The sequence below is a fragment of the Chionomys nivalis genome, chromosome 10 (genome assembly GCF_950005125.1).
Source record: "Chionomys nivalis chromosome 10, mChiNiv1.1, whole genome shotgun sequence".
Taxonomy (NCBI): Eukaryota; Metazoa; Chordata; class Mammalia; order Rodentia; family Cricetidae; genus Chionomys; species Chionomys nivalis.
Window position 1 is genome coordinate 65,107,609 of NC_080095.1, and position 25,107 is coordinate 65,132,715.

General features: G+C 40.3%; 1 protein-coding gene across 3 annotated transcripts in view; it reads right to left on the reverse strand.

Moving 5' to 3' along the window:
* Window positions 1–25,107, reverse strand: part of LOC130882391 (signal recognition particle subunit SRP54) — a 68,244-nt gene that overhangs the window by 20,366 nt on the left and 22,771 nt on the right. The window contains exons 9-16 of one of the 3 annotated variants that reach the window (XM_057782400.1): window positions 23,595–23,743; window positions 23,179–23,279; window positions 22,535–22,621; window positions 19,562–19,635; window positions 19,115–19,223; window positions 13,955–14,125; window positions 10,967–11,062; window positions 6,887–9,429 (exon numbers count right to left, since the gene is read on the reverse strand). In XM_057782400.1, coding sequence (XP_057638383.1) covers window positions 9,338–9,429; window positions 10,967–11,062; window positions 13,955–14,125; window positions 19,115–19,223; window positions 19,562–19,635; window positions 22,535–22,621; window positions 23,179–23,279; window positions 23,595–23,743 — 879 coding nt within the window. In that variant the 3' untranslated portion in view covers window positions 6,887–9,337. Of the gene's footprint in view, window positions 1–1,263; window positions 1,492–6,886; window positions 9,430–10,966; window positions 11,063–13,954; window positions 14,126–19,114; window positions 19,224–19,561; window positions 19,636–22,534; window positions 22,622–23,178; window positions 23,280–23,594; window positions 23,744–25,107 lie in introns of those variants that run through there. The other 2 variants (XM_057782402.1, XM_057782401.1) reach the window with 2 other exon arrangements.

Genomic DNA, 25,107 nt, shown 5'->3' on the forward strand with positions numbered 1-25,107 from the left:
GGGGGCAGCTCAAGACAGCCGCACCACAGGGCGAGTCTGCTCTCAACCACATTACACTGCAGCCCGCCCAGGATGCCGTCACACCGGTGGCAATCCTTCTTAGGCCTCCTAAATGCTGGACTTACAAGTGGGACCTACTGTTTCCAGACCCTGCGACCTCCTTACAGGTTCCACCGTCTACATAGCAAGGGGTGAGGGTAAGATCCCAAAGGAAGGGATGCTCATGTAGGGCAGGTTTTGTTAGCACATTACAACATGGAGTGACACACTCACAGTCGAACCACACTTCAGAAGTGTCCTGGCCAACATTCAAGTATTTATTTTCAAAAACGAAGCTACTAGCCGGGCGGATAGGTTTAAAACCTGAAGTAGGTTTTAAAGCAATTTCTTTTAAACCAGTGATGACTGCGACAACAACCACCAGCCACTAGCGACCAATTTGGGTTTACAATGTGGCCACTCACAACTGTTTTCCGGATATGGGACAGTATGGAGAAAATAATGGCCCAAGGAATAAAAGCATTTGGTGCAACAGGCTGAGCGCCTACCACCCAATTATAAATAAAATTTAAAAAGAATGTAAAACACTTCATTAGTAATTTTTATTACTTACATGTTGAAATGTTTTATGCAAAGGAGTAAATATATTAAAGTTAGTATCACAGGATTATTTTACTGTCTTAAGGTAGCCGTTGACAAACTCCCCTTGTAATTCACAATTGCCGTTAGCTCCTGTCTGTGTGGGGCTGTGTAGATCATCTTATCCGTGAACGGGGTATAACACCCATCTCCAGACATTAATAAGAGGATTAGGTGATCTGAAGACTAAAAGTCTCAGTGAGGGGTTGGTCCAGATCAGGCTACCTTACGTGAGCAGGCGGCAGTTTGCTGAATCTGGGCCCTGGGCTGGCTGGAAGGAGTAGAGAGAGCTAGCAGCACAGTGCATGCTTATGATGCGATGTTATTCACTAATCCCTGGTCCCTCGCCACCGCCAGGCCGACCCCGCAGACGGAGCAGCCAGGGGCTTCCGCCCCTGAATTCCAGCCACTTTACGGACGATCTTTCCGGGACACGCCTGTTTTCTCGCGCTCGCAACCGGTGGCTGGAGCGTCACCCAGAAAAGCCCGGGCGGCGGAGGCCGCGGCGCCCCTCCTCGGCAGGCGCTCCTTGTCCGAGCAAAATGAGGACACCGAGAGAAACCCCGAAATGTCCGGCGGAGATCTGTACCGGGGGGTAGCGGATGCCCCTCGCCGCCAACCTACCTGCCGCGTCGTGTCTCCGAACGCCGCGGCGGCCGCCGCCTCGGTCTCTCCAGCCGCCGCGCGGCCCGGCTCTCGGTCCATCGTCAGCGCCGGCCGGTGCAGCGGTGACACGGAGGGTGGGTGATCCGAGGCACGTTCCCACCGCCCGCACGGAGGCTCCCCCCGGTCGCCCTGGCCGCCGGGCCGCAGCACCCAGCCTACCCTCCCCGCGAAGGCGCGCCGGGACTGCGGGCGCGGGGCGGGGCCTCCGCCGCTTCCGCGGAGCCGGGGGGCGTGGCCAGCGCTGGTCACCGCCCCACCTGCACAGGACGCAAGCACCGCGACCGCGGGCCCTCTGAGGACCTGGTGGGGACCCAACACACCGGTTTCTGAGCTGGTAAAACCAGAACTACGGGCGTGCGTGTGGACAGCTGAGTGTGCGCTCTAAAGCTGTAAAACGCACCTCTCCTGTTACCGGTTTCATTCCTCACGAAATGTCCTTGAAATAAAAGCCCCCACGGGTGAATTTTCCTTACAGTATGCTGGAAAATAGGGATATTTTAATTATTATAGGACTGTGTATAAAAAGAGATGGGGGGACACTTTATTTTTCCTAGTGTTCAACCAAATTAAAGAAATCATAATTGCAATGATTACTACAAGACTTGGTTGCTTTCTCTTTGAGACAAGGTCTCATGTAGCCCAGGCTGGCATCGAACTCCCTATATAGACGGTGAACTTGAATTACAATTCTAACTCCATTTCCTGTGTACGGGGATTTGAGGCAAGTGCCACAAAGATTGCTGAGGTATTTAACTTACTACATACTTCGACATTACGCTAGTGGAAGCATCTCCAGGTAAATAGCATTTTATTAACAGGATCATCTTCAGCAATACGTACAAAGACAAAATATATATATATATATAGTACAGCATAGTGGTTCACACCTGTGACTGCAACACTCCTAAGAGGCAGGGGGACGGTCAAGAGAACATCTCTAAAGCCCAGAGGCAAAAGGTACACAGGTAAATTTAAGAAAAGCCCTGGCATTCATAACTAATAGTAAGCCTCTGTGTGTAATTTATTTGGAAGCTGGGGGGTGGGCCCCTCAAAAAGTCAAATGAGTAAAACAACACACAACACAAGAGAAATATGACCATACATTTTTACTCATTTTCAGGCAAAAAGAAAAAAAGCAGTGGTTTTGTTTATGGAGGCCAATATACCAACCCTGTTGAAGTTTTTTTCTTGTATTAACGCTCCTTTCTTAGAACAACTCTAAAGTAACACTTTAATTATCCCTTTACAGATGAGAACAGGTGACACAGGTTAATCTGCTCAACAGCACACGTGATGTGATAAAGAGCAGAGCCAGGATTTGAACTTCAGTGTTGCTAGGCACCATGACACCTATACATATAGCGCTAGCTACGTAGAAGCATGAGGCAGGAGGGTCTTTTGGGTCCAGGAGTTCAGACCAGTCTGGCAATATAACAAGATCTTCTATCTCAAAAAAAAAAAATATATATATATATACATATATATACACACACACGCACACATATATATACAATATAATTCTCTCAAGGATTCTATTACTGATCTTTAAAAATCATAATAAATGTCTTATCTCAGGGAAAGCTCATACACTATTTCTATTAATACAATAACTAGATTAAAATTTTAAAAAATTTTCAAGCACACATCAACTATGAAACTCATTCTCCAATTTTCTATCATATAAGTATCAAAAATATGCAATCGTTTCTTATACAATTTTGATAACAACTGAGATTACTACCCTTTACCTTGCCAGGAGCAAAGTAAAGGTTGAAATCATATGTAACAATAATTCTCATTTCCTTTTTGTCTTTTAAGGAGCACGCCTTCTTTTCTGCTTTTTGAGAAAGGATTTCACTAAGTAGTCTTGACTGGCCTAGAACTATGGAGACCAAATTGGCCTCAAATCCCTAGATTCCCTGGTCTCTGCTTCCTGAGTGCTTCAATCAAAGGCGTGTGCCACACCCACCACTTAAAACCTCCAGGGGCAGCAAGCCAGCCCAACTCCTAGAATGTGAAAACCAGCAATGGCGATATGTTTTCCTCACTTGAGGCAGACATGAGTTTATCTCTGGGAAAAGCATGTATCTGGGGTGGGAGAGACCTGTTCCCACCCCCACGTGCAATGGATCCACAGCTGCCTGCCACTCTAGATCCCAGGTGGTGGGATTAAAGGCATGTGCCACTACCCAGCTAAAAGAAAACATTTTTTAAAAATTAAAAAAGAAAATATACCCACAAACAGGCTGTTCCACCTTGTTTTCTCTAGGTTGTAAAAAAAAAGTGTCAGAAATGTCAGCTAGGTAGTGGTAACACACACCTTTACAATACCAGGGACGCAGCAGCAGGCATATCTCTGAGTTCAAGGCCAGCTTGGTCTACAGCCTGGCCAACGTTCCACCAGGGATACACAAAGATACCCTGTATAAAAAAAAAAAAAAAAAAAAAAGGGCTGGAGAGATGGCTCAGAGGTTAAGAGCATTGCCTGCTCTTCCAAAGGTTCTGAGTTCAATTCCCAGCAATCACTTGGTGGCTCACAACCATCTGTAATGAGGTCTGGTGCCCTCTTCTGGCCTACAGACATACACATAGACAGAATATTGTATACATAATAAATAAATAAATAAATTTCTAAAAAAAAAGAAAAAAGAAAAGAAAAAGAAAAAAAGGGAAAAAATGTCAATTCTTTTCCCTTTAATATTATTTAATGTGTTTGGTGTCTTGGCTGCATATATTGGAGGCAGAAGAGGATGTTAATCCCCTAGAACTAGAGTTACAGATGGTGGATGGCTGCCGTGTGCATGTGGGAACGGAACCCAGAACCTCTGAAAGAGCACTCATTCTTTAACTGCTGACCTGATGGTACTTCTCTGTTTCTAGGATAGGGTTACTCTGTGTACCCCTGGCTGTCCTCAAACTCACAAATCCACCTGCCTCTGCCTCCCAAGCTGAGATCAAATGCTTGAGCCACCACTGCCCAGCTTCCTTTTATTTTTTTCTAGGTCTGATAATTTACTATTCTCTAATTTTTGACTAGATCATACTTGTAAGTTCTCATGGAGGATTGCCTGCATCTCTTGGCAATCTGTTCCTGTTGTTTCTTTTCCTTCTTTCCTTCTCTTGGTCAAAAGTTTCGCATATTACACAGCTCCCTCGTTTTTCTTAGTGCTTTGTTTTTTTCAAAGCAATACAACAGCATTTGTGTTTACAGGGCACGTGGAGTAATAAGATGATGAATCATGAGTGCTTTGGGCATTTCTTAATGCCAAGCACACTTCAATTCTCTCTGAGCAGCTGGTACTATATACAATTTCTTAGCTCTTTTGCTTTAACATTTATGATCCAATCAGTATTGATAAATTTGCTGTTTTTAGGCTAATAAGAATCTCTCAAGCAAAGTAAAGCTAAAAGATATATATTTAACTGGAGGAAAAGAGAGTTGTCAAATATTAGATATATATGTCAGCTGTGCACAGTCTCTACACCTTTAATCCCAGTACTAAGGAGGCAGAATCAGGCAGCGCTCTGTTGAGTTCGAGGCCAATCTTGTCTACAAAGTAAGTTCAAGGATAGTCAAAACTACAGCTGCATAAGGCCATTTCAAAAAAGAAAAAAAAAATGCCCCCAAACCTTACATGACAGGCTTTTATCAATAAAATATAATTATACTGCCTTATAAAGTCTAGTTTCACCCTAAAAGCATAAAATTGCCTAGCTATCAATACCCTGCTGCAGTGTACTGAGTCTTTCTGGATCCCACCAGCCAGTTCCCAAAAAATGGGACAGAGACTTACTAATTACAAAAGCTCAGCCTGTAGCTTAGGTTTGTTCCTAACTAGTTCTTATATGCTGTGGGATGTCTTTCTGTATTCCATGAATGTGCTGCTCTCGTTGGCTGATAAATAAAGCTACTTTGGCCTATGGAAAGGCAGGATAGAGCCAAGTGGGAAAGCCAAATGAAGACAGGGAGGAGGGTGGAGTCTGGGAAATGCCAACCGGTTGCTGAGGAAAGAAGACATGTAAAAAATCAGGTTACAAACCTTAAACTACATGGCAAAACATAAATAAAATGTTACTTTAAATGTAAGAGCTAGCTAGTAATAAGCCCGAGTAATTGGCTACACATTTGGAAGTAATATTAAGCCTTAGTGGTTATTCGAGAATTAGTGGGCAGGAAAGAAATTCTGATTACACTTACAACTTAAATTAGCCCATTCCTATTAATCTACATTTTTACCATGTGGCTTTTTACTTTTCTTTCATTCTGTATGTCGGACTCCCTCCATGTCTAGTTGGCGTCAATGCTGAGCCTCAATTATCTCCTCCTAGTTCATCTCTCTGCCCAGCAGTCCCAGGCCCACCTATACCTCCTGCCTAGCCATTGGCCAATCAGCTCTTTAGTAAACCAACTACAGAGATACATCTCCCACCACACAGTTACAAATACCCCACAACACTGCAGATGCAGGGAATCAGCTTAAGACGATAGGTTAACAAGTACTCAATTATAAGCACAGATAAATGTTTCTTCCTTGCAAAAATGCTGGAAGAAACTAGCACAGAAAATTTACATGCATCACCTAACTACTACAATAACATGCCACAGGCTAGACAACTCATCTAGAGGTAAAGTTTAAGCTAATTTCTTAGCAACTGAGATGCAAATTAACCACACCAGTAACTTTCAGTCTGAAAGCAGAAGACAGGAGATAATATCTGATAAAATACTGTCATGGTCAAAACACTGTAACTGGAATTTAAAGCAAAATTTAAAGAAATTTGGGGACTGGAGAATGACCATAGTCAAAGCGACTTGCTGCTCTTCAGTAAGACCTACCTGGGTTTGGTTCTATGGTGGTTTGAATGAGAATGGCGTTCATAGTCTCATAGGTTTGAACATGTGGTCTGTTGATGGAACTGTTTGGGAAGGACTAGGAGGTGTCTCCAGAGTGGTTTCAAAAATCCTCTTCTTTCTGCCTCCGACTTACAGATCAAAGTGTGAACTCTCAGCCGTTCCTGCTGTCATGCCTTTGCTCCACTATACACGGAATGTTTATGAGGCCCACATACCTTGGGGGTAACCAACAGTTCTCTAATTGGACTGGACATTATGCATGATACTGTGAACCTAGCCAACCACTCAGAGGCTAATGAAGTTTCAGATCTTGGAGAACCTACAACTGTCACTTTATTATATGAGCATTAACTCCTAACTACATCTAAATATTTGTTCTGTGCCCACAGATAAAATGCAGTCCTCACCCCTCAAAGAATTTTTTCCGGGCTGGAGAGATGGCTCAGAGGTTGAGAGCACTGCCTGCTCTTCCAAAGGTCCTGAGTTCAGTTCCCAGCAACCACATGGTGGCTCACAACCATCTGTAATGAGGTCTGGTGCCCTCTTCTGGCATGCAGGCATACACAGACAGAATATTGTATACATAATAAATAAATATTTAAAAAAAAAAGAATTTTTTCCTTCCAACAGATAGAAACCAATTACAGAAAACAACAATCAATCAAAATGCAAAGTTGCGGGCCACTGGCATAGGAGTCTACTTCTTCAGGAATCCAGGGCATGCAAAAGACAGCTGGGACATCCAGCCTAGTGGGACTGAGCAACTACTAGATTCTTGACTTTCCATTCACAACAGGTCAATGTTGTACTGCAGCCTGTAAGTCATTCCAATAAATTCCATAGATAGACAGACAGATTTATTTAGTAAGTTCTGTGACTCTTGAGAACCCTTACCTCTTACTAATATACTGACCTAGGGGCATCTTGATCTCTAATGGTTCTTTTGCCACTGTTTAGTTTTGGAAAACAAATTCAAATCAAACATAAAAATACCAAAACACATGCAGAAGGTACTCAGGATTTTATGGCCAAAAGTCATTTCATTTACTTTTATTCAGTCAAGACAAAATACCCCGAAAACAGAAATCACTAACACGCATATCCGGAAAAGGTAGTGTGCACTTTAATTAGCATTTTCTCTAGCTCAGATTTCTATAGCTGTGCCCTGCTATGCCAATTCTGCAGAACACAAAATATGTAATTTTTCCAGAATACAGTGCCCAGTAGGGAAATCATAGTCCTCTACTAAACAATAATTATTAGCTATAATATCTGTACCTAAGCAAAACACAAAATCAGTTGTATTCTTTTGTTACATTTTTGGTTTTTGAGACAAGGGCTACATAACTTAGGCCGGCCTCCAACTCCTGATCTTCCTGCCTCAGCTTCCTGAATCCTAGCTTTGCTAAGCACTACCACGCCTTGCTGAACTGCATTCTTTAGGAGAATACTTTTCAAAGAATGTTAATTTACAGGTTTCCCCCTCACATATTTATTTCTTGTTGAAAAAAAAAAAAAAACATTTAAAAATCTGCTTTTAGGGCTGGAGAGATGGCTCAGTGGTTAAGAGCACTGACTGCTCTTGCTAAGGTTCTGAGTTCAATTCCCAGTAGCCACATGGTGGCTCACAACCATCTGTTATGAGATCTAGTGACCTCTTCTGGTGTTCAGACATACATGCAACAAAACACCGTATACTTGATAAATAAATAAATCTTTAAGAAAAAAAAGTAACTTACTATAATTACTGTATTCAGGAAGCTGAAGCAGATTTGTCATTGAGTTCCAGACCAGTCCGAGCTTTTCTCCAAAAACTAACCAAAGGTAAACATGGTAGCAATGTAGTTCCAGCGCGTCTACAGCAAGATGGGAGGTGAAAACTGAGAACCCCCAGAAGCGTGAAGGCCAACTAACAAGAGACCGTGTCTTAAACAATGCAGAAGGCAAGGACTAGCACCTGAGGTTGTCTTGACTTTCAATAATGTGTACCCTGGCATGTGCACGCATGAACTCGAACACACACAGTTTTGTTTTATAAAAAGCTGTGGCCTATGACATATGGCTCATGGGGCCAAGTGTCACTGACCTGAGTTCAACCCCTAGTCCCACATGGTGAAATGAGAATTGACTTTTGCCAATTTGTGTTTGAACCTCAGTGTCGTGCCTCACACGTTTAATCCCAGTACTCAGGAGGCAGAGGTAGGCGATCTATGTGAGTTTGGTCTACAGAGTGAGTTCCAGGACAGCCAGAGCTACAGAGCAAGACCTGTAAAAAGAAAAAGTCCTCTAACCTCATACATGTGCTGAAGTACAAGTGCACCTACAAGAACATGTGCAGCAACAGTTACTAATAACCCAACCAACTTTGTGTGCCCTTACTATTTTTAATATACAATACTGTAGCCTAGTAATTTTACTTTCTCATTAGCAAATTTATGTATTATCTATTACTAAAACATAATTTTGTCAATAGTATGTAAGAAACATAAAAACAGCTTTAAAAACAATCAAGGACCATGAGACTCCAAAAACATGTAAAAATTTAAGGTGGATACAAAACATCATTATGCACTGTAACCAAATTCTTAACCAAATTTTTTATTTTAATTAAAATAGCAAAGCTCAGGTTTTTGTAATAAATCGTTTTATTCTAAAATAAATAACATTTCCTAATATTCATGATTAAATTATTTCTACCATATCTCCCTCGAAATGTACCTGCCAGCTTTTTATCTACTTTCGGGGGGGGGGGGGGGGGAAGGTACACTGACCACGTTAGACCATAAAGAAAGTTAACGACCCTTTAAATTATCACTTGAAGTTTATTTTGCAGACTTTCCTTCAATATCATGTAATTTACTGATCGAGACTGTTTATAGATGCTTGGCTTTTGAGACAATTAAAAACCTTTACGAACTAAAATTTGACATCATGATTTAACTTAAGAAGTGTTATGACGGTGAAATGAACAGAAGATTTAAAGCAGGAATATGATGACTTCTGAAACAACCGGCCACTTCTCCCTTCTGTCAGAAGGAAGACAGAAGGAAAATGGTGAGGAAAGAAAGAGGGCGAGACAGGCAAGAACATTCTTCTCCCCCACTCGCAAAAGGGAGGAAACTCAGGCCTAAGCAGATAACATAATCAACCATGTCAGTTTCTATTAAGGCATCTTCTTTACATGTTATTGAATCCCATCATGCCTTTCATATTGCCAGCAGCACCTTGTTGAAACTGCCTCATCATTGACTGAAGTCCTGCCATGCCACCTAGAAGGAACAGAGAATTAAAACAGTCATGACCATGTGGATTCTGAAATGGTTACTGCTTTTGCCTAAAAAGTACCTTCATTTCTAAAAAATGACATCAATTTAGTCTGTAGACTTTAAAACTATACAAAATTAAAATGTGTATTATTAGATTTATTTTCATCTAAAAAAAATGAAAATGTGCTCCATAAAGTTACCATGAAGAATACGGTAAAACATGAAAAGATCTTGGAATAGTTCCTGTTCACACTCAAGAAGTCTAAACAAAAACTAAGTCTTCTTGTAACAAGAATTCATTTTATAAAATTGATCAATTCGGGATAGGGGCTGTGATTCAAAGAACCTATGGAAAAAGAATTCACCATTTGTTAAGCACCCAGAACCATACTAAATGCTTTCACATATATCAGCTTACTTATTTGTCACAATCCCCTGATGAGAGATTATCTAAAATCTTTATAGAAAAGGAAACTGAAGGCAGTGGTGGCGCACGCCTTTAATCCCAGTACTCAGGAGGCAGAAGCAGGCGGATCTCTCTCAGGTGAAGGCCAGCCTGGTCTTTATACCAACTTCCAGGGCAGCCAGAGCTATATAGTGAGACACTGTTTCAAACCCCTCTCCCCCAAATCCCCAAATAAACATACAAAATAAAGTAATTATAAAACTAGAAAAAAAATTGGGTGTGGAAGATGGCTCCTCAGGTAGTGAGCTTATTTGGTGCACAAGCATGAAAACCTGAATTGGATTTCCAGCCCTGCACAAAAGCTGTGTACAGTGGCCAGTGTTTCTAAAATTCCAAGCCTGGGAGGAAGGCAGGAGAGAGAGACATGTGGATCACTTGGTGGTCAGTCATCCAGACTAGCTGAAACAGCAAGCTGCAACTAAATTAGCTCAATAAGAGACAAGTTAATCAGTTAGAGATACTATTTAAAAAGGTAGAGAGCAAGAGAAGAAGACATGATCTCCACAGTACTTGTTCCAGCATACACATTCGCACACACCACGTCCATACACATAAATGGCAGCAGAGGAAAACATAAAACCTCAGCTTATTTATAAGCTAGGAGATGGTTCAGCAAGCTAAAGTGCTAGTTGTTCAAGCCTGATAACGACATGAATTCCCAGAACCCATGCAGGAAGCTACATGCAGCAGTGTGCATCTGCAATCTCAACACTCAACAAGGTAAAGGCTATAGGCCTGCTAGCCTAGACTACACACAGCACAGCAGCGAAAACAATGAAACACTGCTACAGCAAGACAGAAGGCAAGGACTGACTCTGGAAGTTTGTCCTTTGATCTTATCTGGGCAAGAAAGCATGAGCACACACACATCATATACACAAAAAACACAGAGACACACAGGCACAAAGTTCTCCATAAACTCTTCAAAAAACTTCTGCTTATCTAGAGTGATTAACAATCAAGAATCAGATGGTCATCTGCCTTCAACCACTACAATAGTCTTACCATTAAACTACAATCCTCATAAATTTAACTGTATATTACAATCGGTAAATACAAGGACTTTGTATTTACCCATGTGATGAAGAACTCGAGGATCCATCATTTTGGCCATTTGTTGATTCAATTTTGCCATCTGTGACTGACTCACATTCTTAGACATATCACCACCTGATAAAACAAAAAATTTAATTAGTTTATGATGTGGTATAGAATATCATATACAGTTTACTAATATTTTTCTCAATTACATATTTTTGATGAAAAATACAAATTCTTTATAAAGGATCATATGAAATGCTTTTCATTGGTGTTACTGTGTTAGTTCTGGCTGGACTGGAATTCACTGATAAGCCAAGCTAGACAGAGATCCACCTGCCTCTGCTTTCTGAATAATAGGATCAAAGGCCTCCTGAGTGGTGGGATTAAAGGCGTGGGCCATCATTACACAGATCAATTTAAGTATTTTATTTTACATTATAGAAACTAAATCAAAAGAGGGCTAGAACAGTCAATAAATTCTTCAGAAAAGCAATATCCTTTTATTTTATACTATACATACATAGCAAAATAAATTCCTGCAGGAATAAAAAGACAAAAAATAAATCTGAGCAAGATAAAGACTGGTGGAATAATGCCTACACAACATGCATGAAATTCCGGGTTTGTGTCCCAGACCCACTAAATCAGTCAAACAAAACATGAGTAGAAGTACTAAGCTGATTACTGTGGCATCAACACGGGAAAGACTGCATGAGTAAAAGAGATCAAAGGAAAAGATAAACAGGCATAGCTTATATTAAAATGTCTTTTTGTTTGTTTGATTGACTGAGACAGGGTCTCTCTATGTAGCTTTTGTGTCCTAGAACTCTCTTTATAAACCAGGCTTACCTCTCCCTCCCTGAGTCTTGGGATCAAAGGTATACACTACTATTTGCAGCTTGGTTAAGTCTTACTACAAAGTCCTAACTGATGTAGAACTTGAAGATATCCTTCTGCCTCTTAACTGCTGGGATTGTAGACACTGTGCCTACCTAAACTTTGGAGAGGAGGTGGTGGACTAGGGCTCAGAGCCTCAACATGCTACCTCTGAGCTACAGCTCTAGCCCTAAAATAGAAATTTCTTAGAAAGCAGAAATAAAGTAAAATGAAAACTTTGGGACAGTCTTTGCAGAGGAAAAGCAAGGATACTAAGATGTTATTACAGATCAATAGGGAAGAAAAACTGAGGGACTGAACAAGGAAGAGGTGACTCACCAACGGAACTCTAACCAGTAGATGCACAAAGAAACAAACTTTTAAAATTAAAACTGGAAATGGACTGAAAAATATGTGACCATTAAACTAGAAACTACATTTGAAAATTTACTTAATGAGTAATCAGATAATAGACAGTGTTCCTGAAAATACCTTTTCAACTAATATTGTATTTGTGTCAACTGTATAATTTGTAAAAAGATCTATTTTAATGGAAGGATTTGTTGATTTGATTGCAAGACTTAAAACATTTCCTAAATTGTGTTAATCCACAGTCTTAAAAAGAGAATAAAACGTTACCTAATTAAAAAAAGAAAAGAAAAGAAAATTTACTTAAGTGTCTATTATACTTCTAACCAAAGAAGACAAGACTGACTTCATGGAATTGCCTAGAAACTGACCAGGACACTAAAGCAGACAAGTCAAAGATCTAAGAGGGCTGCAAGATACAAGCACTGCTAAAATAGGAGTCAGTGGTTAGAGAGAAAGAGGGAAGGAGGGAAGGGGGAGAGAGGACAATACAATTACTGCTGGTATTGTTCTGACACTTGCCCAGCTACTTAAGGAATTGCAGCTGGTCAAGCTGGCAATGCTCTTGCTGCTTCTCGTGTCTCAAGAATGGTGGGAGTATGAGCATGTGATAGCCAACCCAGTTAATCAATATATTTTGAAGAATGTTCAACAAAATGGAAAATAATCAGTAGTTACATTGACTTTTGTTTCCAACAGCATTTGTTGGATTCTCTGAGGAATGAAAAGGAGTTCACTTTTTATATACTCGTACATTCTCTAAATATTCTATAGTATATATGTTTATTGGGGATGGGGACATGAGGGACTGAGATGAGTTGGGAGAGGGACAGAGAGGGAGAGCAATGAAAGAGATACTTTGATAGAGACAGCCATTATGGTCTTAGGGAGAAACCTGGTGCTAGGGAAATTCCCAGGAAACCACAACTAACACTCCTAACAACAGTGGAGACGGTGGCTGAACTGGCCTATCCCTATAATCACGTTAGTGACTACACTGTCATCACAGAACCTTCATCCAATAACTGACAGAAGCAGATGCAGTGACCCACAGCCAAGCTCTGGGCTGAGTGCTTAGAGTTCACTGAAGAGAGGGAGGAGGGATCATATGAGCAAGGAGGGGTCAAGATCGTGGTGGGGTAAATCACAGAGACAGCTGACCTGAGCTAATGTAGGAGCTCACAGACTCTGGACTGACAGCTAAGGAGTTTGCATGTGACCAACTAGGCCCTCTGAGTGTGGGTGACAGTTGTGTGGCTTGATCTGTTTGTGGGGCCCATGGCATTGGGACCAGGACTTATCCCGGGCGCATGAACTGGCTTTTTGGAGCCCATTCCCTATGGTGGAATACCTTGCTCAGCCTTAACATAGGGGGGAAAGGCCTGGTCCTGTCTCAACTTAGTATGTCTTGCTTTCCCTAAGGAGTGGATTGAGGGTGAAATGGGGGGGGGGGGCAGCAGAAGGGGAGGGAGGAAGAACTGAAGTTGGTATGTAAAATAAAAAAGAAAACCTCATTTTCACTATTAATGTCTACCATCTTGATTATAAAAACAGGTAAGTCATGTATCACATGATAACTCCTGGTGGTTCTTGACTATAACATTAACTTCAGATTCTCTTTCCTCTTCAGTACTGGGATGGAACCCAGGAACTTAGACAGGCCCTACTACTGAGTTAAGCCCCAAACCCTACACAAGAAATTCAGCAACGACTTATCTAATAATGCTTTGTGTTTTAACTTCATCTTTTAAGTGATAACGCGCGTTTTCCCCTTACCTTTAAAAAGTCCTTTGATACCACCCATCTTTTTCACCATCTGTGCAAACTTGGTATACTGCGTCAGAAGCTCTTGGACATCTCTTGTTGACACACCTGAACCTCGGGCAACTCTCTGGATTCTGCCTGGTTGCTTACTAAAGACCTTGGCACCATCTGTACTGTCCAGTTCTGCAGTAAGGACCAAATAATTTCATTTACAAAAGATTATCATTTATTATCACAGTGTTCAATCTCTTTGCCTCTGAGTTACACCTCCAGTCCTAAAAATGGAAACATATTAGAAAATAGAAATGAAGCCAAATGAAGCACTGGGTCCTAACAGAGGGTTCCTGTATGCTAGGCAAGCACCCCACCAACTCTCAGATATGGGGGAGGGTATGTGTGCGCACATATGCATGTATGAGCATGTGCTGATGTATACATATGTACAAATGAGTACTCTCTCAACTTATCTGTTTGACAGAGGGTCTCTCAATGACCCTAAAACTTGCTGTTTTGGGTAGGCTGGCTGAGCAGCAAGCTTCTTAGGGTCCTGTCTCCACTGCTCAGAAGAAGGTCAAAGGAACATACAGCCATGCCGTGCTTCTGTACACAGATTCTGTGGGCTTGAAATTCAGTCCTCTTGCCTCACAGCAAGTGCTCACCCCCTGAGCAGTCTCCCCAGTCAGCTTCTTTTTACAGAGAGGAAACGTCATTTCTTTGTGCATTATAAAAGATCTTACATACAGAACAATAAACACATAAACGGTCAAACCATGAAACAGATTTAACAAATGGTAATGTTTGTCATGTTTGCTTCTAATTTAAAATTTTAATATAAAACGTGTTTTAAAATATTTATAGCATTAGAATAAAAAGAACAAAGCAAACATATATATTCTTCAACTACAATTTAAACAGAACATTCTGAGAACCAACAGGCATGGTGGCATACACCTTTAATCCCAGGATTCAGGAGGCAGAGGCAGGAGGATCTAAGTTTGAGGTCAGTTTGGTCTACACAGCAAGACCTAGCCCAGCTAGGGCTATGTAGTAAGACCTAGCTTCAAAAGGAATAAAACAATCTGAAGACTTCTGAAACTCTCTACCACCGTGTTTCACATGTTTATTCTTTCTATGTCCTCCACACATCACGAGAATATGGCTTATTTCAAAAACAGAACAGAAACACTCACCTCAATTCAACCTATTAAACAGGTGCTAACTCCTAATTTAGATCTCATAAGCAAGTAGAGGACTAATTAATGGAGAAATTCTTGTATTTTCTATGATGGAGAAATTAGAGCTGGTGCTATTCTAATCCTTTTGTAGTGTACTCACAAGTCCCCTTTAGCTTTTTGATCATTCAAGATATAAGGTGCAGTTGTTCTGCCTTTATTTGTATGCAATGTAAGAAATGAGGTGGACTTCAGTCAAAATATCTATTTTGAGCTACATGGAAGGTAGCAGGCATACTCAGGAGGTTGAGGTAGGAGGATCACAAGGTCTGAGGCTAGCTTGGTACATATAGCAAACCCTGTCTTAAAAACAAAAAAAATAAATAAGAGGAGGGGATTCTACAGTGTAACTGTCTCAAAACAAAACAAGCAAAAACAAAGTAAAATAAACAGAATCCAGACGGAACAGAAAACACCTCTCAGTCTCCTTTTCTTTGTATCTCAGGCTGAGCTCAAACTGTGATCTTCTTGTCTTGGCCTCTTGAGTAACAGAATTTTAGGTAGATGATATGCCTAGCCTAACACTCATAACATCCCTAACATTCCTTAACAAGCAGATAAAGCTGTTCGCTGCCAAGCCCAATAACCTGAATTTAACCCCTGAAATCCATATGGTAGAAGGAGAAACAACTTCTCCACATTGTCCTCTGACCTCCACACATAAACCAAGTGCTACTTCCAGGCAATAAGTAACTAAGATTTTTTTAAATGGGGGTGGGGGATGGGGGCAGCTGGGCAGTGGTAGCACACAGCTTTAATCACAGCACTTGGGAGGCAGAGGTGGACAGATCTCTGAGTTTGAGGCCTGTCTGGTCTACAGAGCAAGTTTCAGGACAATCAGGGAGGGCTACACAGAGAAAACTTATCTCAAAACACACAAACAAAAAACTCACCAAAAAACAAATAAAATTAAATTGGGGTAGGGGTAGCTAAGTGGTTAAGAGTACTGGTCGATTTTCCAGAAAACCAGGGTTTATTTCCCAGCACCACACAGAGGATCTCAAATGCCTATAATTCCAGTTTCAAGGACTCCAATGCCCTCTCTGACCTCCCCGAGCACAGCACACACATTATGAACAAATATACATGTAGGCAAAACACCTATACATATAAAGTAATAATTTAAAAAATCAGTTTCCACTATTAAAACAGTAGGTGGCCTCAGTCTTAGCAACCCCAGTGACTGGCTAACAGCATAGGAAATACAGGCTGCAGAGTTTCTAAAATCGGTCCAAGTACAGAGAAGCCAAGCCTGGTGGCACATGCTTTTAATCCTAGCACTAAGGAGCAGAAGGAGGAGATCTCTCTCAATTTTGAACTTAGTTTGGCCTACATAACAAGTTACAGGTCAGCTAAGGCTACATCCTGAGACTGTCTCATAAAAACAAAACAAGAAACTACAGAACAAATGTATGAAATAGCAAAATTGAATCCAGGAGCAGAAGACACTCACACATGTAAACACTGATTTCTGCAAAGCACAGCAACAAAGAGCAGTGAGGTTAAGACTGTCTTCACCAACACAGTTGGTGGGTTGGGCCAATTGTCTCCCTACACAAACACACCTCAGGGCTCCTGATGCAGGGATGAAAGAAAAGCGGGAGGACTTCTGGAAGACAATATTACGGAATATCTTATGACTCTCGAGGAAGAAAGAACGCTTTCTCTTGATACTCGGTTACATCAGACGTCTACAGTTTTCAAGATATTTCAGTTAACCTGATCTGTTCCTTTTCTAGACTGTTTTATTTAGTTTCTCTGAAACCACATGTTGCTTTCCATCTGTTGTTGACCTTGTACTTGCGACACAGCCCAGGCTAGTTCAAGCTCATTCAAGGTACTCTTGCCTCAGTGCTAGGATTATAGGTATGTGTCTACATACCCAGTGTCTTGGCATTTCCCATTTGATTATGCTTGAGACTCAGTATTACCAATTTCTACACACATGAAAAGGATTTTTTTAAAAAATATTTATTTATTTATTATGTATACAATATTCTGTCTGTGTCTATGCCTGCAGGCCAGAAGAGGGCACCAGACCCCATTACAGATGGTTGTGAGCCACCATGTGGTTGCTGGGAATTGAACTCAGGACCTTTGGAAGAGCAGGCAATGCTCTTAAACTCTGAGCCATCGCTCCAGCCCATGAAAAGGATTTTTATTGAGACTTTATTATTTTGTTTTTCTGAGGTAGGGTTTCCATGTACCTCAAGCTGGCTTGAACCTTAACTATGATCTTGAATTCCTATTCTTGCGGTCTCCCCCTCCCAAATACAGGGATCATAGATGTGCAAGACATTGCCTAGAGACTGGGATTTTATTGAAACTAAAAATAAACTTGTGGTAATTGAATAATTAAGTAAAGAAGTATGTGCCACTTTGCTATAACTCTAATTAAAGAATGTTTTGTTACATGTCAAACCAAAATGTTTGCCTGTCATTTCTGTATGTACTCCCTTGCCAGGCATAAAAAGAAGGCGTTCAGATGTGGGAGAGTCATCATGTATCCTACAGACTGACTGAGGATAGCATCACAAGAAACATGTTTAGGTTTGACCCCAGCCTCTCTACCTCCAGTGACTTTGACAGTTTTTTACTCAGCACAATTACAACTCAGTTTCTTTTTTTTTTGGTTTTTTTTTTGGTTTTTTTTTTTTTTTCGAGACAGGGTTTCTCTGTAGCTTTGGAGCCTGTCCTGGACCTCCCTTTGTAGACCAGGCTGGCCTCGAACTCACAGAGATCCGCCTGCCTCTGCCTCCCGAGTGCTGGGATTAAAGGCGTGCGCCACCAACGCCCGGCACAACTCAGTTTCTTTACCTGGAAAAGATAGATGATAGTCAGCTATCCCCACTTATAGTTTACACTTGAAAGGTACACATTAAGAAGTAAAGAGAATTAAAAAAAAAAAACCACTGAATTTATTTATAAATGGCTTTTTTTTTAAGATTTACTTATTTATGTACTTTATGTATAGAGGTGTTTTGTCTGTACATACACAGCTGCACACCAGAAGAATAAACCAGGTCCTGGGGCTGGGGAGATGACTCAGTGGTTAAGAGCACTGACTGCTCTTCCAGAGGACCTGGGTTCAATTCCCAGCACCCACATGGCAGCTCACAACTGTCTGAAGACCCAGTTCCAGGGGATCTGACACTTCACACCAATGCACATAAAATAAAAGTTAAATAAACCATAAAAAATTTAATAAAATAAAATAAAATAAACCAGGTCCTATAAGACTGTAGTTATAGATGGCTGTGAGCCACCATGTGGGTACTGGAAATTGAATGCAGGAAGTCTGGAAGAACAGTCAGTTCTGCTGAGCTATCCCTCCAGGCCCTGATTATTTTGAGACAGGAACTCACCAGTGTATCGCTCACCAGCCTAGAACTTGCTATGTAGACCAGGCTGGCCTCAAACTCAGAGTTCCACCTGCCTTTGCCTTTCACGTGTCTGGGTTAAAGGAGTGCACCACCATACCTAGCCAACGTTTAATGTTTTTAAGTCCGGGATTCTCTCAAAATTGACTGTAACTTTCCCCATTTACTTCTATCAACGTGATGAAAATATACACTTCTTTCTCTGGAACTCACTTAGAGCAGTGTTGTATTTTAAATTTCTTTCAATGATCAATCAGTCCAGTGATCACAACCCTTTAAGACAGTGCTCCCAAGTTACTTCAGATCTACCTAAAAATAAGCTTTTGATCTAAGTTTCTTCCATCTTGCCAACAAGAAAATATGAAACTCTAAACCTGCTGATCTCAGAATGCTGCGCCCCCCCCATCATCTACTCTGTTTCCTTGCTGATCTTAGAATACTGCCCTCAGTCACCCACTCTCTTACCTTGCTGATCTCAGAATACTGTCCTCAGTCACCTACTCTGTTACCTTGCTGATCTCAGAATACTGCACCCCCCACCCCGTCATCTACTCTCTTACCTTGGTCATTCATGCTATCCATTATTGTCATCAGTTTCTTCAGTCTTGCCATTGACTCCTGCTCATTTCCTTTGCTCATAAAATCTGTTCCAAAACCTGGAATCATCCCCTAAAACAGATTTAAACATAGTCATCAATAACTTAATACTGCTCAAAATGTCACTATTTAAATTTGAAATTAATTCTTAAAAGATACATTTTACCCAAATGATTTATGCAGGTATAACTGTTCTTAGAAATTGTAATAAAAAGATAAAGTATATCATATAAACTCATGAGTACGTCATAATGAAACCCACTATTTTAACAATGGATACACACTAATAAGGCTCTTCTGTTATAGCTATGCCTGCCGTATTGCAGTGCATTAAACATGCTTTCTTTGTACAAATAAAATGAACACAAAAACATATAAGGAAATTTTAGAAACATTTAAAGATAACTAACCAAGATCTGACTGAATGGGCCCATTTTCATGATATTCTGAAACTGTTCATACATGTCTCGCAATGTAAACTGACCTGAAATGCAATATAAATAATTCAGAGACAGTAGAAAATATACATTTCCATTCAATAAAACTAGTATTTTCCTTAATCATGAATTCATCTTGAAGCGTATTATCCAATCAATAAGCATTCACTGCACAGCTACTGTGTGGAAGACAGGATGAATATGCTGCAAGGAGCAATAAGCACATGGGCAGGCATGCTAGGCATATGTATACAAATAAACAGAAAGGTAGAAACAAGGCAAACTACACCTGCTAAAATTGCTACAACTAAAAGGCTTGGACACAGCAAACACTAACGAGAATACAGAACATGTAAAATTCCTATGCATTATCAGCAAAAAATATAAAATAGTGAAAATGATTTGTAAGATTTAAAATGGACAGACTGAGGACAAAATAGTACTCAAATAATGCCAGGAGTGATGACACATGCTTTTAATCCCAGCAGAGGCAGCTGGATCCTGTGAGTTTGACGACAGCCTGGTCTACATAGAGTTTTAGAACAGCCAAGGCTACATAGAGTCCCTGTATGAAAATAAACTAGGGTTTCATTGATGACTATAAAAATATTTTGTTGATGGGCATGGTAGCTCACACCTGTGATCTCTACACTCAGAAGGCCTAGGAGAGAACATTCCAGTTTATAGCTAGCCAGGATTAGAAAGGAAGATTCTATCTCAAAACCAAAACCAAATTCTGTGGACTGGTGAGATGGCTCAGTGGATGAGGTACTTGCCATGCAAACTCATGACCTGAGCTCAATCCCTGGAAACCAAAAAAGGTGGAGGCAGAGAACTGATCAGTTGTCCTCTGATCTCCATATATATGCCACAGCATGCCACTCATACATCTCTCTCTCACACACACATACACGCACACACACTAATAATAATAATAATAACAATAATAATAACAAACTAAGGGAGAAATCATGCTGTGTGAAATAAACGGGCTCAGTGACTAAGAGTGCTTGCTGTTCTGCTATAGGGATCAGCATTTAGAGTCTAGCATTCACTTTGGCCATCCATAAAGAAGTGAAACCATCTAGATGGCTCAGTGGGTAAAGATGCTTGCCACCAAACCTAACAAGCTGAGTTTGATCCCCAGAATCCACACAAAGGAAGGAGAGAAGGGACTACTCTGACCTCCACACATGTGCATGACTCGACATGTGTAAGTATACACACATTCATTCACACACACACAAAATTTGTTTTGTAAAATGAAATAAGTGACCACTGAACAAACAGAAAACTCATACAACAGAATCAAATGAAAGCTTTGAAATTAGAAAAACCAGGGGCTGGAGAGATGGCTCAGCGGTTAAGAGCACTGCTTGCTCTTCCAAAGGTCCTGAGTTCAATTCCCAGCAACCACATGGTGGCTCACAACCATCTGTAAGGAGGTCTGATGCCCTCTTCTGACCTGCAGACATGCACACAGACAGAATATTGTATACATAATAAATAAATAAATAAATATTTAAAAAAAAAACTGAAAAAAAAAGAAATTAGAAAAACCAGGTAACATTGCCAAATATTAACAACGGGAGAACATGAAAGCTACCATTAGGAAATTAGGTAGAGCTGGTGACCTCAGAATGGGCAAAACATTAGGAACAAAACAAAAATGCCTCAGAAACCTAAAGAGTCAGAAATCAGAGAACAGATAAACTGCAGTATACAGAAGCAGAACTAGGGCACTACTTCACAATGGAAGAAGGGCCTGGCATGGTACACACCTCTAATCCCAGAATTTATGAGGCAGGCGTATCTGAGCCCAGCTTAGCCTGTTTAACAAGTTCTAGGACAGCCAGGGCCACATTGTCAGACCCCGTCTCAAAAGAAAACAGAAAACAAAACAAAAAACCAAAACAATACACAAAATGAAAGGGAAAGAAACCAGACAACGAGGGATAATTCCAGCCACTGAACCCGCAGTTACTGAAGACCTGTGTGTCAGACACTGAGCAAGGTACTATGAACATGAAGATGAAGAACACAGCTATGAACCTTACCTTCACCTTCAAGCAGGAAAGGCAAATGATTGTAACGGATGACAACAATTATAAAGTACAGACCGACCCAGAGTACAAGACCCCGTGTCAAAATATAAGTATACTAAGTGTATACTGAATTCCCAACTGTTTTTGTTTCAAGAATGAAAATCAAACTTTCTATTTTAACTTTCAGCTAATTTGATCACAAGATAAAACTAATTCAGTAGCTGCCTGTTCAGATGCCCAAAAATTAAAATGATTTGGGTATAAATCATCTAAAATAAGTATGTGACCTTTTTTTGGAGATAGAGTTTCACTATATAGCTCTGAATAACCTGGAAGTCACTTTGTAGACCAGGCTATCCTGGAACTCAAAGACATTAAAGGTAAAAGCCACTATGCCAAGCTTAAAAATGTATTTGAAAAATTAATTCTAACAATAGACATTATCATTTCCAATGAGTTAACAGCAAATTTATCAAAAAGATGTGCTGGGAAAATGTTTCAGTGGGTAAAGGTGCTTTCTTGCAAGCCCAGTGACCCAAGTTCAATCCCTGGAACCATGCAAAGGTGGACAAGAACAGCTTCACCCACGTTACCCTCTAACTTCTTCATGAGTGCTGTGGGACATGTGCTACGCCCAAGGGAAAGTACAATAGTGCACATCTGTAACCAAAGCAGAAGCAGGAGGGTCAGAAGTCCAAAGCCAGCTTGACCTGTACAGTAAGATCTCTCTCAGGAAACCAGCGGGCTAGGAGGCAGACAGCAGTAATGCACTTGCCTAGCATGCACAAAGGCCTGGGTTAAAACCTCAGCACCACAAAAAAGGAAAAACAAGCAACAACAACAAAAAAAAATGAAAGAGAAAATATTTGAGATCAAATGCGTTTTTTTGCTACAAATATACCATGCTTCAGCTTCTCTATAAGTGCCTCATTGTCATCCAGCTTCAACTCGTTGACTTTATCTATCAGTCCTTCAATGTCACCCATACCTGTAAGACACCAAAAAGAAAAATGAATAGTTAATAATATGCTCACCTTCACATTATACAAAATATACTGACACATGTAATAGTTTTGCAAGGTTAGTTAAACACTCTTATTGTATTTTATATGAAAAAAAATTGGTGCTAAGGAGGAAGCAAAGGCATAAATCAGGGAACCTCCTAATTCCATGATCTATAACTATACCACTTTAAGACAGAAAAGTTTTACTATCATTACAACTTCTATTACTGTAACTACATATTTCTGCATTATGTGCTCAAATTCTTCCCAAAAAGTCTGCATTCAATGACTCATTTTATCATCCTAACCACAGAAAATAAGAGGCTAGAGGGCTGGGGATGCAGCTCAGTAGCACGAAAGGCTCGGCTTTTGATCCCCAGAACTTTAACAAAGAATGAAAAGTAAGATAGAGGTTAGGATGGTAAGTCACAGAAGGAAATGGCCATCTGAAGCTAGTTAGTAAGCATGGGATTAAAACCCTAATTGGCTCTATGATCCATACTATCTCAGAGATGGCTCTCTAATCCCACACTGTACTTACCAAGAAGTTTGCTGATAAAAGGCTGTGTTTTGAAAGGTTCGAAGTCATCTATATGTTCCCCTGTACCAATGAAAATAATTGGACTTTTTGTGGCAGCAACTCTACACAGAAAAAAAAAATAATAACCTCAAAAAAGAAAATAATTATCCAGAAGATTTTTCAAAGATAATAGACAAAAGGTAAAAAATTTAAATTTCCTTTTATTAGTTAGAACTATACGAGACAGGCTCCAAAATTCTATTCCTACTTAATTCTCTTTTACAGATCACATCAATTCATTACTAAAATCTTCTTAAAAACCATAATAAGAAACTCATAAATAGCACACATACACACAATTGTCAAGGCACAGAACAAATGATTTACAGAGCAGTGGGTTTAGCAACTACAACAGCGTGACTTCGACTGATACTCACGCACTGAGAGCACCACCTCCTTTAGCATGACCATCAAGTTTTGTCACTATTACTGAAGCTACATCTACTTTATCTTTAAAAGCCTTTGCCTGGGCTTCACAAGCTTGTCCAATGGACGCATCCATCACATAAACAATGTTATCCGGTTGCTAGAAAGAACAAATAAAAAGAGACTTGCTTTTACTGGTGTTAAGAAAAGGTTACATGAATATGTACAGAATGTTTACTATAAATATTATTTAATACTGACTGAGGGAGCACCATGAATTAAGTAACATATAGGGCTGGATAAAGAGAAAAGAAAAGTAAGAAGACCTTTGAGCCCATGATATATAGAAAAAAATATGGTAGCATTTTGGAAATTATTCTGAGCTGAGACCTGAATAAAGAAGAAAAGTTGCCTGGAGGTGCTGGCACAGGCCTTTAAATTGGGAGGCAGAGGCAGGCAATCTCTGAGTTCAAGGTCAGGCTGGTCTACAGAGCCAGTTCTAGAACAGCCAGGGCTAGCTGGGGTCTGTTTCAAAAGCAAGAGAGGGGGAGGGAGGAAAGGAGAAAGAAAAGAGAGAAAGAGAAAGGAGGAGAACAAGAGGAAGAAAGAGGAAGAGGAAGAATAGGAGGTGGTTATGCAAACATCTTTATGAATGACACTGAAGGTAAATGAACAGTAAAAGTAAACCAGAACAAGAACAAAGCAGAAGGGTGTATTCCGAAAACAATCAGTAACACACTGAGGCTATGTCCCTTAGATCTGCTCCCATTTGTCAAAATAAGAGTAGCACTAAAAAGACAAATTGGTACCAATCACTAACCAAAGAATTATTGACAACATTCCAAAATATGAGTTTCTAAGGTATGCAACAGGTGTTGAACTACTTCTTACCCCTACATTATTTCCATAATTTTTTGTTTTAGTATGAAAGTTTGAGTAAGAATAGCCCCCAAAGCCTCATATATTTGGGAAGGATTAGGCGGAGTAGGAGTAGCCTTGTTGAAGTGCCAGGCCCAGATCTTTCGCTGCCTGCAGATCTGGATGTAGAATTCTCAGCTACTTCTCCAGTACCATATCTGCCTGTGTGCCACAATGTTCCTCACCATGGTAATAATGGACTCTGAAATTGTAAGTCAGTCACAATTATGCTTTCTTTTATAAGAGTTGCTTTGGTCATGCTGTCTCTCTCATAGCAAAAAAAAAAAACAAAAACAAATAAACAGTGACTAATGCACAGGGTCTAGGCCTTAGTAGGCCTAGAGCTAGATAATGTTATCAGGCTGGCTTTCAACTCTAAGAGATCCATCTGTGCTCCCCAAGTACTAGGATAAAAAACAGGTGCCAGTACATCCAGCTCCATCTTTTAAGAGTATTAAAGAAGACATTAAATGACAATATTAAGGTTCATTTTGAAAAATCTTCAAAATTATTGTTTCTACTAAATTTAGGTAATGAGAAAAATCAACAAATATTTAAGGTTAATTCTTAATTTTTTTTTCATTATTATTTTTTTCTATACTGAAG